General features: G+C 35.3%; 1 protein-coding gene across 10 annotated transcripts in view; it reads left to right on the top strand.

Annotated features, from left to right (window-relative positions):
* Nucleotides 1-16,427, top strand: part of DMD (dystrophin) — a 2,622,506-nt gene that overhangs the window by 344,589 nt on the left and 2,261,490 nt on the right. For 3 of the 10 annotated variants that reach the window (XM_021079555.1, XM_021079556.1, XM_021079548.1), the window contains exon 1: nucleotides 2,778-3,054. The exons of the other annotated variants lie outside the window; for them this stretch is intronic. In XM_021079555.1, the coding sequence (XP_020935214.1) occupies nucleotides 3,048-3,054 (7 nt within the window). In that variant the 5' untranslated portion in view covers nucleotides 2,778-3,047. Of the gene's footprint in view, nucleotides 1-2,777; nucleotides 3,055-16,427 lie in introns of those variants that run through there. 10 annotated transcript variants of the gene reach the window in all.

Genomic DNA, 16,427 nt, shown 5'->3' with positions numbered 1-16,427 from the left:
ACACCTGGTGACGCTTAAAGCCCTAACATCTTAAGGCCTTTGATAGCTGGTTAAGCTTATCTAAATTATATTTGAGTACACAAAATAATTAGGATTATAACAGACACCAGTTGTATTGAAATAAAGTTTTATAAATATTTTAAAACTTGTGTAATAATGTACATGCTTCCTTATTAACACATTAAGTAGCACAATATAGTAGAATTAATAACCATAATTTCAAAGTAGTGATGAATATAACAGAATACTGTGAAATATATGCAGAATCCAGAATGGGATATAAAATAATTGTAATTCATATTCAAGAAAAAAAATCACAGGTACTGCAAATACTACTATGGTTTATAGCATACAAACACAAGTGAAAATGTTATGCTTTTGTTAGAGGCTGATGAAAATTTGGAGGGTGGTGGATACAAACTATTACATTTAGAATGGATAAGAAATCAGGTCCTTTTGTACAGCACATGGAACTATATCCAGTCTCTTGGAATAGATCATAATGGAAGATAGTAGGAGAAAAAGAATACATATATTTGTATGACTGGGCCACTACGTTGTATAGCAGAAATTATCTAGGCACTGTAAATCACCAATACCCTAATAAAAATAAATTGAAGTAATAAAAAAGTTATAATATTTCTCTCAACCAAATTAATAGACTTCAGATTTCTGTCTGTGGATTTTTGGACCTCTTGCCCTCATCCATAAGCTCCATGAAAATAGGATTCATATCCATTTTGACCATTGCCATGTGACCAGTACTTGTTACTACAATGCATTGTGCAAAGCAAGTTTTCCTGGATGGGTAGAGAATAGAATAATATTTTCCAGATACTGCACTGGCATTACGATCTAGCAACGGAGAAAATGAACATGATCTCCAGTCTCAAGAGCTAATAGTAAACAAACAAACAAAAAAATGCAGTTAGTTAAAGTCATGTGACCTTGGCCAAGTTATTTAACTTTTCAGAACCTCACTTTCTTCATATATAAAATGGATGTAATAATTGTCACCTTCAATATGTTCCATATGAAGACTGAATGGCTATCAATATGTTAGTGGTAGCTTCATATATATAAGAATAGTGCCTGTCACCTTGTGCTATATAAGTATTTGCTATAATTATGAGAAAGACAAAGGAGGTACAAGGTGCTCTAAATTCACATAGCAGGAGAATGTAGTTTTATCTAGGGAGTAAAAAATGCCTCAGAGAGTAAATTATGTTTCAAACCCATGATACCTGAATATTGGTTGGAAGGTAGGCAATAAGAAGTGAAAGGTAGCTTATGGAAAGGTGAAACAGAACATGCAATATCTCTGAGACAGTAAGGGGCACAGTGTTATAAAGAGACAAAAGAAGTTACTGTGCCTGGGACAAAGTGTGAAGGGAAGGAACGTTAGGCAAGAATTAAGCTGGAGAAATTCACAGAAGCTAAGGGAAGAAACAAAACCACATGCTATTTTTCTATGCTGTTTTCTAAACCGGAGATAGATAAAAAAAGTAATTTCTTTGTAAATTAGCAGTAATTGATAAATCAGTGATTTCAGAATTGTTACATGAAATGAAATATGTATAAAAGAAACTTTGATGCGTTCAAATGGACTCACTTTGCCTTTTGGAGTTTTTTTCCTGGCATTTATAAATTAAACATAATAAACTCAGTAGTCGTTATTATGTATGTCTTAATACATAAAGATTATTTGTAGTTATTACATTAAAATGGAAGTAATATAGCTAAAATGGATACATACACACAACGCACACAAAAACAGCCCTTAGGGAATCAGTATTTCGGAACAGTGACATTGACACATCTCATACATGCTGAATGTATTATTGCTTATAGTTTTGTAATGTGGTGACACGACAAGCTGTTTACTTTTTGTAGGGATGGGGGACACTCCCTTACTAAACTAGATATTGAGTAGATGGTTGAAAGGAAACAAGATTTGATGACTTTTTACAGTATTTTTCTCATGAAAACACTCAGATTTTCTTGTTTCATCATGTCAAACTATAAATATTAACCCTCTAAGAGAGAGATGTTTTTAGAAATTTTAGATGCAATTAATGCTGTAGAGATGATAGCAATGGTCATTTTTAAAAATATTGATTCATAAACTTAAAAAATATTGATTCATGAATGCTATTTTTAAAATACAAACTGCATTATCTTAAAATGACACTTATTTACTTGATAAGCAAGTTGTGTGAGAGTCAGCTAATCTAATTTCTTACTTCTGAAGAAAGCACTCTTTTTAAGTCAAAATATCAAGTATAAAGTCCACTCTTAGGGGAAAAACACAGAGTACCAACTTCAGATGTCTCCAATGTGCAAAATAAATGTTTTCTTAAAAAGATTCCTCTTATTAAAAAATCTCTGTGGAATTGCAAGAGGCAAATTCCTTTTGAGAGAGTGCATCCTATGTTTTATATTATAGCAGGGATGTGGAACTGAGCACACAGCATCCTTATTTCAAAAGTACAACCAGAAGAGAGAGTTTTTGCCCTTTAAAGGCTGTGAAGAGAAGGGAAGATTAGCCCAAATTTCCATGTGTATAATATGATGTGTGGCAAAGAAACTCTATGTATAGTTAGGAAAATAATTTAATCTAGAGGCTTTGCATCCATACAGTGGAGCGAATAGATACTGAAAGAGATTTGCAGATCCACTGCTTTTTAGACAGGAAGAATGCTCGTTAAATGCAGAACGCTGCTCTGGCTCATGTGTTTGCTCCGAGGTGTAGGTTTTGTTCGACTGACGTATCAGATAGTCAGAGTGGTTACCACATCGACGTTGTAGCAGCTGCATAATAAATGACTGAGAGAATCATGTTAGGCATGCCCACCTAACCTAACTTGAATCATGCGAAAGGGGAGCTGTTGGAATTCAAATAGACTTTCTGGTTCCCAGCAGTCGGCAGTAATAGAATGCTTTCAGGAAGATGACAGAATCAGGAGAAAGATGCTGTTTTGCACTATCTTGATTTGTTACAGCAGCCAACTTATTGGCATGATGGAGTGACAGGAAAAACAGCTGGCATGGAAGGTAGGATTATTAAAGCTATTACATCATTATGAATACAATTAGAAGCTGACCATGACAAAGCATATGTTTGAACAAGCAGCTGTTGGTAGCTGGGGTTTGTTGCCGAGCTCTTCAAACTCTGCAAACAGTGTTGCTTTTAGAGAATGGATTTTAAAATTTCCTTGTGCTGCGTTAGATTTTTGGGGGCTGCGCTTGACTCCAACCTCAGGGAAACACTTCTGGGATAGAAATCAGTGTTAGAAGATTTTAGAATAAAGTATTTTTAAGAGTCTAGATTTCTCCAGGTAGATGATGACAGGGGATGGGGGGGTGGGGATCTATAGGGAAATCTACCCCAGCTCAGTTACATGCTATTTAGTTACAAGGACTGATTGATATATTGGTATATTAATACATTGAGAAAAATGGGAATGTATAGAATGTTTGGATAGGTTGAAAATTGTTCCACTTGGTTTCTGTTTTATAAGGAGTTTGGCTGTCAGTCTTTTCTCCTCATTCATTTCTAGCTTTTGACATTTATTCAGTCATTCTGCATTATATGAAGAAAATACATCAATATCTCCTGCAGGGTTTTTCAACAACTCTAGCATCTGTTTCAGCTATTGAACTGTATTCACGTTTTGCCAAGTTGATGTCGACCCAGCTGGTCTATCATTTCTCGCTTGATTACTGCTCTTAATTTCTCTGTATCAGCTTGTTTCAAATAGGGCTTTGAAAGCTGTTAATGAAAAATGACAGAAAATGATAAATTATTGAAAATTGGAGCATTTATTTATTTAATTATTTTGGAACCTTAATGAGTTTTGTCTTACATTCTTTCTTGCCTGCATACAATTTTTAGAACCCTTGTGCTGTTTTGCAATATTTCTTTCACATGTAATCATTGGATTATACTTATAAGTACTTTTAAACAAATGGAGCATGAGCCTGGGCTTGTATTAGCCTCCAAAAATAAAGTTTCAAGGAAAAGATGAACAATTTAAGCTTTTTGTAGAAACTATGTATCATTTCCATATTCTGTCTTCATACATTGCCACAGGGATCTGTCAGTGAGTATATATTGGACCGAACATATTGAAATAATTTTTATCACCACTAGGGTAACAAGAAAATAAAACATTCAAAGCTGTTTTTAACAAGTAATTGCTTAAAACAGATGCCAAATGATATAAAAATAGATTTTCTTAAGTATGAATAGCATGATTAACTATATATATATATATTATACAGAATCGTTCAGCTCTCTGCCCAGTTTCCCCAGTAACCTGAGTAGCTAAATTACCCAAGTGAATGGACTATTATGCATAGACATTTAATATGACCTTTCAGTGTACATAATATTGCTCATATGTGCTGTATCTTTTCTGTAGTAATTGTAATATCTCAGTCAGTCTGGTCAAGACACACTACTGGCTGTTATGTAACTTTTTTCCCTGAACATTAGTTCATGTTTTTCAATTACGTATTCCTCTTAGAAAGAGTGAATTAACACATATATTTAAATATTAGTGAATAATTAGAAATTGATGGGCTAATCATATTACTTATATTCTTCAAATTAATTACTAACTTATGTTTTGAAAAATAGAGATTTGGATGAGTACTTTTTAACCTTGAAGCATACATGACTGTGGTTGACTATGTAATTGATAATTCATACACAGAGCAGGAAATAGTTTTCTAAATGTATAGTTTTAGCTGCAAATGTTTTAAAAAATAGTGTAGTTCAGGCAACCTCATTATTTCCTGTTAATACTTTTGAGTACTGTATGTGTTTGGTACAGTGTGTTAGAGTAATTGCTTAATCTTTGAGAACTCAGAGACTAACAGAATTTTGCATCCAAATGATAGAGGGTTATTTCTTGGTTGGTTGACAAAAAGAAGCTGTGTCTACTCTCTTGTTTAAAACACAGTTCTCTTTTGTCAATTTTATTTCTCAACTTTTTATAACCATTTGAAGTGACAGTTTAAGTCTGCAAAAACTCTTTTACATTACCTCTTTAGTAGGACTCTCCTTTTGTGAATTGTCTCCTGTGAGAAAAATGTGAGCTTCCTGCTAGCCTCACATTCTGTTACCATAGTTACTTTAAAAGGAAGGTTTTCCTTTCAATGAAGATAGTGTAATTTAAATCAGCCAGTGGACTCCCCAGATCGTGTTTTTTGTTTGTGGTTCAGGCTGCTTCGTTTGTGACTGGAAAGTGCCTTGTATTTTATTTCACCGATGAATGAAGAGGATAGACACTAGGTGGCACCAGCCGTTGATTATTAATGAAATGTTAGAGGCTTTGGGTTGCACACCTGAAGAGCAGGCATACCACTATTGATAAATGCATTTGTAAGAGATGGAAATTATTACTGATCCTTCTTGCTCTGGAACAAGATTGGCATGCATGCGGATGAGAGCATGTAAAGTTGCCACATCTCAATTGCTTAATTCTGTGTTTTCTCAGGAGATTCAGGGGAAAAAATATGAAAAAGAAACACATAAAAGTAGAAATAGTTGTGAAAGGTGGGATAAATTAACTATAAATATTTAAATATTTTTAAAATATTAAATTTAATTATAAATCTCTCCGGGTTTTCCCCAATTCTCTACAAACCCAGTTTGTTTTTTTCTAAGGCATTTACACTACAGACAACTCTAGCAGCTATTTGGGTTTTTTTTTTTTTTTTTTTTTTTTTGCTGTTTAGGTAAAAAAGCTTATTGAGCATCATTATTTTTTTAATGCAGAAATCCTGCTTAGTTCTTCTTTAATGTCTAGTAAATACCTGCTTGTGATGGAGTGGCCTGCCTTCAGATGCATTGCTCTTTATCTAGAAAGATGAGCAGGGGGAGACACTATCAGTTAAGAAATGTGCTTTACCACATTTTCCCGAGAAGCTTCATCCTTCCTTTTATTCTCCAATTCTCATGTCGTATATATTTTAAGAATGAAAAAGCAAATGAAAACCACAGCAGGTACGTGCACATGCACAGACACACACATATATCTGGGGGAAAAAAACCTAGCTATTTACCAAGAGAGAGCCATACAGTATTTTAAATCGGTCCTGGACCTAACAAACTAAAATAAAAAAGGAGAAAAGCCCATGATCAGAGGGGGGAGAGATTAAACAACTGCTCATATTGGGAAAAAATATTTTGGAAAAAATAAGCAGATTTTTCCCTCACTGGGAATAACTGAGAATTTCTGAGGAGGATAAGATGGCTTATAAGGAGGGGGAAGGTAATAGAGGTTGTAATTCTCCAAGGTTCTGTGAAATGGTATGTGATATGGCTAGTTATCTTGAGTATACCATTGAGTTTTTGACAATTTTTATGACATCAAAATAGAGAAATATTTGCCATTTGATATATCTGGTAGATTAATTCTATTGATATATTATTTTACCTTGGTGTATCAATTAATGAATCATTATAACCCAGGAAGGGGGGCTCTCACAGGACTGTTATGTAGTTCTAGCCAACTGGCTCTAAACTGATTTCTCATATTGTGACCTATAATTCTGACTTTGGTCCTTTGGCCTGTTAAATATTAATACCTAAAACAAGAAGGAAGATCAAAATAGTTTGTCCAGCTGAGAAAGGGAAGAAATGTATTGAATTATTAGGGTACCGAAAGATTATGATCACCTAGAAAGTTCAGTGACACCAAAAAAGATAACATTTTAGGAGAAATAGCATCCTGCAATAAAGTTCAAAAATCAATGCAACCGATGCAGTATGTGAGAAAGTTAAAGCTTAGCAATAATTTATTGAAAAAGACATTGATTTTGTTGGCCCTATTTCAGTATCAGTCAGTCTCATATGACATCAAAACAAAATAAAACAAAGTTCAGCTTTCTTTTTTTTTTTTTTTTTTTTTTTGTCTTTTGTCTTTCTTGTCTTTTGTTGTTGTTGTTGTTGTTGTTGCTATTTCTTGGGCCGCTCCCGCGGCATATGGAGGTTCCCAGGCTAGGGGTTGAATCGGAGCTGTAGCCACCGGCCTACGCCAGAGGCACAGCAACGCAGGATCCGAGCCGCGTCTGCAACCTACACCACAGCTCACGGCAACGCCGGATTGTTAACCCACTGAGCAAGGGCAGGGACCGAACCCGCAACCTCATGGTTCCTAGTCGGATTCGTTAACCACTGCGCCACAACGGGAACTCCCAGCTTTCTTTTTTTTAACATTAAAAAAAAGAAGAGGGAATATGTGTTTGTCAACTGTGTGTTTAATATGCAAAAGTAAACTATAGTTAGTATAAATAAATTTATGTGAGAAACATTAAAAAAATAATAAAGTAATGTTGGACATGTATCCCTCTCGGAAGGAAACAAAGAGAACAAAGTTTACAGAAACTTTTTTTAAGAGTAATCTCATGGTCTAAGAGGAACTTTAATACCTCAGAGAATATTTAGTGACAAAAAAATGTCTGAGTGGGGGGCTAATTGTACTAGAAACTACAGTAGTTGAGGGGCATTAAATATTCTAGAAAAGGAAAAAAATTGAAGCATGTGTAGAGGGAAATGAATACAGTAAAATTAAACTGATATCAAATATTAGATAAGCTACACTGTAGAGGAGGGGTTAGACTCATTTCTGCCTCTCTGGTAGTGAAGAAAAAAATACTCTTTCAGTTAATTATATAAAGAGAGAATTGACTACTTTATGAGGCACTGCTCTCCTTGTTCCTAAAGTGATCAGGACTGACAGTGGAGTTCCTGCGTTAAAGAGAATTTGAAAAAGATGTCTCAAATAATTTTAAAAATCGTTGAGCCTTGTCATTTCATTAAAAAAAAGTTTCCTTTTCAGATATTTCTTTGAGTGTCTCTAGGACCCCATTGGAACCCTCCATGCCAGAAGTCAGCTCATTATGACCCACGTGCCATAGCTCTTTGTGTTTAACCAGTCAATAATGCTTTCTGTATTCTAAATGGGTTTTTTTAAAAGATACGTAGTACTTTGTGACACATAAAAATTATATGAAATTTTGATTTAAGTGTCTACTAATAAATTTTGGTTGGGAGACAGCATACCTTTTTGTTTACATATTTTCTGTGCCAGTTTTCATGCCAACATAGCAGTTAAGTAGTAGTGACAGACCATTTGGGCCACAAAGCCAAAAATATTTATTACCTGACCTTATGTATTAGTAAAATTTTGCCGACCTCATCTCTAGAATATAAGGGAATTTTGCTTTTTACTCATTGAATCAAGTGCCTAGAACAAGCTCGGTCACCACTAAATATCAGCTGAAGACCATAAAGAGAAGTTGTGATCACTCATATAATGTTTAACCACTACACCTTTGAAAAGTGGTTCTAATATACAGCTTAGGGGTTAATGATGGGACCATTTTGGCTGTTAATCTGTTGGAAGATTTTACTTACTAAGGAACCTTTATTATGTCTGTAATAAAAATTGAGCTCTCTGAAACCACTGAATTACATATATCTACTTTGCATACACTCATTGATCTTGCTATTTGCTAAGAAGAAGTTATTTTTATTGTCACTGTTAATTATTGTGTGATTGCATTTGACTTACAGAAAGTAAAGAAGTTAGTGGAAAACAAGTAAAGTGAGTGGAAATTACTTCTTGCAGCTATCTTTTCTCTCTTCATAGGACTTATCAAATTGCTATGTGGCTTTTACATTACAGTCATCTGGAGAGGTGCTTACCTTTTAAAAAGATGGGCGTGCTCTTGATCAAAATATGGTCTGAAGGGGATCAAAGGATAGCAAAGTAAGAATTTATGCATTGCACTATAGAAGAACGGTTGAGGCTGTTAGTAAATGATTGGTGAGACATGCTAGAATTAAAAGTTAGCAATGAAATATTTGTGAGATATTTCCCTGAACATGTAGATATAAGGGAATATTTTCCAAATCATGTGAGAATCTGTAATTAGATTCTAAGCATAAATTTAAGAGATTCTACATTTACCATCATAAATAAGAATCTCTATAATTCCATGATTGTGAAACTAAAGTTCTTGCCTTTTTCCTAGGGAAGAATATCATTTATTCTCACTAGTAGCACTGGAAATTCCTGTAAAGGACATAGGATTCTTATTTTATTTCCATGAGGATGTTACTGAGCAGCTATCTTATGATGCCTGTCTCTATGGTAACAGATGCAAGGCTTAAGGGTATGAGGAAATTCTTCCTATTGGTTTAGGAATATGGGGCAATGAGGGAGACTCACTGAGGAAGAGGATAAAGCTTAGGGAGGGCAAAAGAGACAGTTGTAAATAACTATCGTGAGGGAGCTAAAAATAGTGTGTGAAAATGGTTTCATTTCTTAACATATCTCAAAATGAAATAAAAATCAACATGTTAAGTAAAGTTAACAAAATTCTTAAAAGTACTGCTTTTCAACCACCCAGTTAGTTTTATGCTATAATAGTCACACAGCTCTTTCCCTTAGTTGGCTTACTTTTCACTATGCAGAAAAAGATTGCTTCTTGCCTGAAATTGATAAGAGGAAGGCTCTACCCCTGGCAAATTTAGTTTTTGTCATTGTTATCAAAGATCTTGATCTTTTAAAGGACTTTCTTTTTCTTGATTCCAAGTTAAGAATATTGAAGTCTTCTTGGCATTCCTCATAATCACTGAGCTGCTCAGGCAATGATGAAAGTACACTATCTTTACAAGACATTCTTTTAAAATCTGTTTCTATAAAAGACCAATAATAAGTGTAACAAGTGCATGGCTTATTTGAAAATTGAGCATTTTTTAGAATGTGTTGCATAAGCTTTTGTGTTTTTAAGTACTTTGCTTTATTTCTCTTAGTAAAATAATGAAAGCATACAAAAGTGCCGAATATTAAAAGTGCTTGATTTTCTATTTATTTCACTTTTCCTTTTCTTTAAGTTTAGAAAATGAGAACTCACCATGTTTAAGTTCTTTTTAAAAAGGAAATGTGACCCTCTTTCCCCTTTTTTTTTACCACACCTATGGCACGTGGAAGTTCCTGGGCCAAGGACTGAACCTGCACCACAGCAGCAACTTAAGCCACTGCACTGACAACACTGGATCCTTAACCCCCTGCACCACAAGAGAGCTCCTCCCTTTGATTTAAAGTATGTATATTCAAGGTGTTATCACATAGCAAAAAGTGTATCAAATATTTGTGCAATTTATATGTCTTTTAGAAAAATGTAAGCCTCAGAGATAAAAGATGGCTGTCTTACTGTGAATCTCTTACACCTAGATTCAACACTAATGCAAGTGTTGGTCTTTTATTTATCTTGATTTCTTCATGTATGATATATTGGGGTTAAAAAAAGAAATAAGAAAATAATGGCAAGTGATAAAAATTCATAACTTGAGAGGAAATTAAGTTTGGGGGAGGTTGAAGATAAATGCATTTCAAATGATATTTATAAGACCAAATTAACAAATATTTATAGTTTATTAATCTCTGACCATAGTGTTTAAAGCTTCAAAGTAAGTCTCTCTCTGATTATTTTCTGATCTCGAGTAATTTATAGATTTTTTTGTGCAGATATAACTTTTCACAAATTTAATCTATTCTATGTAGATATTAGTAAAAGAGAAAGCAATGTCTTCAGGACTTGTTCACATTACTTTAAATGAAAAAATAGGATTAGCTCTAACGTTGCAATATCTTCTTTGATAATTTGGAATATAATTTTTTGAAAGAAAACCTTGCTTATAACTGAATCAATTTTGAACCATAAACAGTAATTGCAATATAAAGTGAGGTTTCTGAATAAAGAAACGCTATTTTAAATATTAAACATACACGCTGCTTTTGGCAACTTGACTTCTATTTTAAAAGTATGACATTTCTACAGTATATATCTGCCATTATTGGCCTTCAAAAAAATGTCTAATTTTGCTGGATTTTGGGCTTACATAGTCCAAAATGCACTCTAGGGCTTAAGTAAGCAGGTAAAAATATGGTCTAGACAAGAGTACTGTGGGAAGAAAAGATAGGAGATAATCTTTTGGACAAACGTTTGAGGTTAGATGGTACACAGAAATCAATCACTATTCACATACACTTGAGGATAAATGGGGCTTATCACCACTTCCAAAGAAATATTGTCATTACCTGGAAATCCAGAGACAAATAAAAAGAACTAAGAAGAACAAATAGGGAAAATTAACTTATCGGCATCAGTCTGCTCTGGTCATAATATTGTTAGAACTGATTGCAGTGCTCCCGGGATAAAACATGAAAAGGACCATCATATTCTGATTTTACTAGCACAGATCTCCATTGTACATATTATGGGTAGAATCATGCATTACAGCAACAATGAACTGGATTATGGAAAGTGACGCTAATGTTAACATAAAATTTTATGGGTTTTAGGCAAGTTGCGGGACTTATTTTTATGTCCTGTGACAAGTATAAAAAGGAGGAGATTGAGTAAAAGCCTGCCTGTTATGAAAATGGTAATGTTAATGTAGAGAGTAGCAATCTCAAGTTCATCTCCCTTTGGCTGTTGCCCTATGGATGGCCAGGATCTGGTGGCCATGGTGGTTCTAAGAGACAGAGCCCATTTCTCTACTAGGTTATCCAGAACAGAAAGCCCACTGACTATAGTGACAGGTTGTCTCTGTTTTCCATTCATCTGGCAAACATTTGTTGATAAATTCCAACAGTTAGGCTCTGTCCTAGAGCAGGATGACTAAGATATAATCCCCAAGGATTTGAGAGATGAATGTGCATTATGTGAATGAGGACAAGAAAATATCTACAGTGACAATTTACCAGAGGACAGCAGCAACTGTGAATCCAGACAGAAAGGCCAGCATGGGAATGAAAGCTAGAGGCTGTCAGGGTTTCTGGCTTAAGCGATCTAGAAGAACTGGCAAGTCCTTTAAACAGTAAAATGATAGTTGAGGGAAAAGACTGCAAATGCAGTGAAAAACGATTAGCAATTCAAAGTAAAGGAGAAAGTAACTTATTGAAGTTTCACTTGAAATGAGGAGTCCTCCATTTTTATTTTCATCGAAATCAAATCTAGAAGGAAGAAGTTTAGACTGTAGTCAATTGCAGTGACATTGAACATTTTTAGACCTACCTGAGTGTGAAAACTACCTTTCAGAGGGATTTAGGAGAAAATAACAAGTGTCTCTCTTGGTATTTTATGTACATTTATCCCTGGAAACTCTTTCCTATGCTATCTGTAGAGACATTATCATATTGTTTTATCTAAGTGTGTATCTATATCTTTAATTAGAAGCTACCTGAAAATGTTTCACCTATGTTTAATTACAGAATTAGACCTCAGAGATTATACAGGAGGGCTAAAAGGATTCCATTTTTTATAGGATGGGCCTATTGCTACATCGACCCATAACATAAGGAAATTGTGTTAGATAATCATGATGTTTTCATCCAGCTTCAAAAGCATCCAGCAATAACTAGCCTTCAGCTTTACTCCCAACTCCTAGGAATTTGAAAAGACAAAGGTTTACACTTTAATGTGGAAGAAAAGATAAGCAGGATGTTTCTGAATTATTTTCTCCCTCTCAGTCCCCCTCCCCTCCTTTTCCTTCCCTTTCCTCCTTCACTTCTCCCCCCCCACTTACTTATTCCCTTTCTTGTTTCCCCTCCACCTTCTTCATACATATGTAGCCGTGTATGTTTGCAGGCATGCATGTATTTATATCTCTATTTCTATTTCTATCTCTAACTCTCTGAAGTAATTTAGATTTCTATTCTAAAGGCACAGTCATTATTGGAGTAATTTTCCTTTGTAGATGAAAGCAGTTCTGTCTAACTTGGTTTTCAAAAGTTCTTTATTGAATTATAACAAAAATATATAAAGTGCACAGATCCATAAGTATGCAACTTAATTTTCATAGGTTATTATATCCTAGTAATTACTCAAAACAAGAAAAAGAATAGTTCCCTTGTGGTGCAGTGGGTTAAGAGTATGGCATTGTCACTGCCAACTGCTTGGTCACTGCTGTGGTGCAGGTTTGCACCCTAACCCAGGAACTTCCATGTGTCACAGATGTGGCCAAAAACAAACAAAAAACCAAGGAAAAGTATCACGAGTATCCCAAAACCCCAATCTTACCTCTTCTGAGTCAATACTTTCTCAAAGATAAGCACCATACTAACCCCTAACACACCATAGATTAGGCTAGGCCATTTCTGAAATTCATTTAGTTCGGAATGTACAGTATGTACTACTTTGTGTCTGACTTTTTCTCAACGTCATTTTTATGAGATCCATCAAGTTTGTTCCTTTCAGTTGGGACTCAGTCATGTTCAGTGCTGTGTGGTATGCCATTGCATGAGTATACCACAATTTACTTACTGCATCTAACAATAACCAGATGGTAGCCATCTGGTTATTGTTATATAGTGTCTTATTGTGGTTTTTGTTTCCCTTTTTTCTAATGACTAATGAGTTGAGGAACCCTTGTATATGTTTGTTGGTCATGTGGATGTTAGCTTTAGTAAGGAGCTTGTTCTAGTCTCGTGATTATTTTTCCATTGAGATGTCATCTATTTTTTTTATTGATTTGTAGTTCTTTATTTTTTCTGGATATGATCATTTTACATGTTCATTATATGTATTGTAAACATCAAAGGATATATATTTTATATAAGCCTAGAATTTGAGGTCCAGAGACCCTTAAATAATACTTAGTCCAGTGTCTTAATTTGACAGATGAGGAAACTGAGACCGATAGAGATAAAGTCTTGGCTTAAAACCTATTCTAGGAGTTCCTGTCGTGGCGCAGTGGTTAACGAATCCCACTAGGAACCATGAGGTTGTGGGTTCAGTCCCTGCCCTTGCTCAGTGGGTTAACGATCCGGCGTTGCCGTGAGCTGTGGTGTAGGTTGCAGACGCGGCTCGGATCCCGCGTTGCTGTGGCTCTGGCGTAGCCTTCGCAGCTACAGCTCCGATTCGACCCCTAGCCTGGGAACCTCCATATGCCGCGGGAGCGGCCCAAAGAAATAGCAAAAAGACAAACAAACAAACAAACAAAAAAACCTATTCTAGTTAGTAGAAAGACCAGATATAGAACCACAAGTAGTCTGAGTACTGATGGTAATGACTTTTTTCTATTAAAACAGGTAGTCTTTAATCCTTTTTAATACTGTGACTTAAACCCCTTGTCTATCTGGAAAGGCCAAGCTGTGCAATGTGTGATATAGTTATTGTAACAGCAAATACAGAGTAATGCATGATTAATCTCATTGATTCTCTGAACAAAAATATCCTTACCTAAACACATGTTTCATCACGTGGCCACACAAAATTTAAACTTGTATTTTCCTTTCAGTATTAGATTTTTTTTCTCTTCCATAGCTTTATTACATTCAACTTTTAATATTTTTTCCTGTTGATTCTATCCTTTCATTCCACATTTTGTTCAAATTCAAAACAGTCCATTTTTTTCTATTGCACAATAGTAAGAATGTTAATTTTCTAATTTTTTGTCAAATAAGACTAAATTTGTTAAAAGACATAATTGCTAATATAATAAAACCTACTATTTATTGATTTTTTTTAATATTATAGATGCAGTATTAGGTAATTTTCATGAATTATTTTAGCTAGTATTTTGAACAACCCCCCAAATGTGTTATTATCCTGATTTTATCCTCTATTCTTATAAGCCTCAGTGAGTTTAAGCTACTTCTGAGACAGCCAGAAATTAGACCAGATGTATCAGATTCCACACATAATGCTTTTCCATGATCCACCTCTACCTGCTTGGAAGAAAACAGATTTAACAATAGAGATTTGGGTCACTACCCACCTTTAGTGCTTCTGCCGTAGGTCTTAGGAATGTTTCTGGGTTCTCAGCTCATTAAATAATTCCAGCTTTGTGTTCTTTTTCGGAGTGGTAATCAGAGAAGTGCTTTTTGGTGTTGACTATAGTCATTTTATTGACTAAAGTGAACTCTTGACAGTGAAGCTTTTATTAGTGTACAACCTACATACTGACAGTTAAGTTCACATCAAGAGAGAAACAAGATTGTAGCGGAATATTCTTTTATTAAAAGACCAGGCGTATTGGGAGTCTTTGATATCAGTTCTGTGTAGGACCTGATTACCTATCGCCTAGGTTTTAGTTTCAAATATTTCTCCTTCCTGTTCATGAAAGAGGTTTTCCACAGATGCCTGAGCATCAGTGTGCTTCTAGTCTCCTGCTTCCCACCTTTGGCCAGAGTAAGTTCCCCTGACCTCCCTAGCTTCATGAAAAGCAGATACGCACTAGTGTCTCCACCCAGAAATCTGAATCCACAGGAGTTACCTAGAATGTTATTTTTCTTTTAAGGGGTGAGAGAAACACATTTAAACTATATGTATGTATATATATATAGTCTTATTGTCCTTTTAGGGCCACACCCACGGCATATGGAAATTTCCAGGCTAGGGGTCTAATCAGAGCTGTAGCCGCTGGCCTACATCAGAGCCACATCAATGCCAGATCCAAGCCGTGTCCACGACCTACACCACAGCTCATGGCAATGCTAGATCCTTAACCCACTGAACAAGGCCAGGGATTGAACCTGCAACCTCATGGTTCCCAGTCAGATTCGTTTCCACTGTGCCACGACAGGAACTCCTAAACAATATATATTTTTTTTAATTTATAGGTGTTTTACTGTGTCTGAACATATGGGAATGCCTTTAAACCAAGGATCTCTAATTCCTAGGTGTTTGGTAAAAGTAGTGTGTATTTTATTCATATAACAACCATGTGAAGTAACCTAGGTAAGAAGCATTACTTCTTTATTCAGATCCACGTCTGTTGGTATCTTCACTTTCTTTTACCTCTGCTGTCTGCATTCCATACCACTTGCCATTCATTCCCTGCCTCACTTCAGATCTTTGTTGCTCCCTTGGAATTCCAGGATAGCGTCCCAGCTGACCAGTAGTCTTGGCTTCTCTCCAGTTTACCCTCCAGTTTATCCAATCACATAGATGCTAGACTCATATCTCTCAAAAGCCAAGTTAATATGTCATTCCCCTGTTTAAATCCATAGGTGGCTCCCCATTGTTTTAGTATATAATTCAAATAAGTTGTATGGAAGAAAAGACCTGCTAAAACATTTTCCATGCCTTGTTCTCAGCTCTAATCTTTCACTCACCATGTGAATGCCTTACCCTAGCCATGCAAACAGTGCTCTGAATGTAACACACTTCCCTGACATGTGCCCTAGGTCATGTTAATCCCACTCCACACTCTGAAACAATTTTTGTTCCCACACACTTACTTGTTGCTTGTCTTATAATCCTCCAAAATAATATAGATGATGCCTCTTCCTCATCTTTGGATAAATCACATATCCCTGTGTATACTCCCTTGGTACTCTTCCCATACCTGTGTCAACACTTATCTTTCTGTGCTATCATTTGAGGTTATTTACAGTTGG

This window comes from Sus scrofa, chromosome X (genome assembly GCF_000003025.6).
Source record: "Sus scrofa isolate TJ Tabasco breed Duroc chromosome X, Sscrofa11.1, whole genome shotgun sequence".
In the NCBI taxonomy this organism is placed as follows: Eukaryota; Metazoa; Chordata; class Mammalia; order Artiodactyla; family Suidae; genus Sus; species Sus scrofa.
The sequence above is the reverse complement of the archived record's forward strand: the minus strand, read 5'-3'. Positions and strand labels throughout refer to the sequence as shown.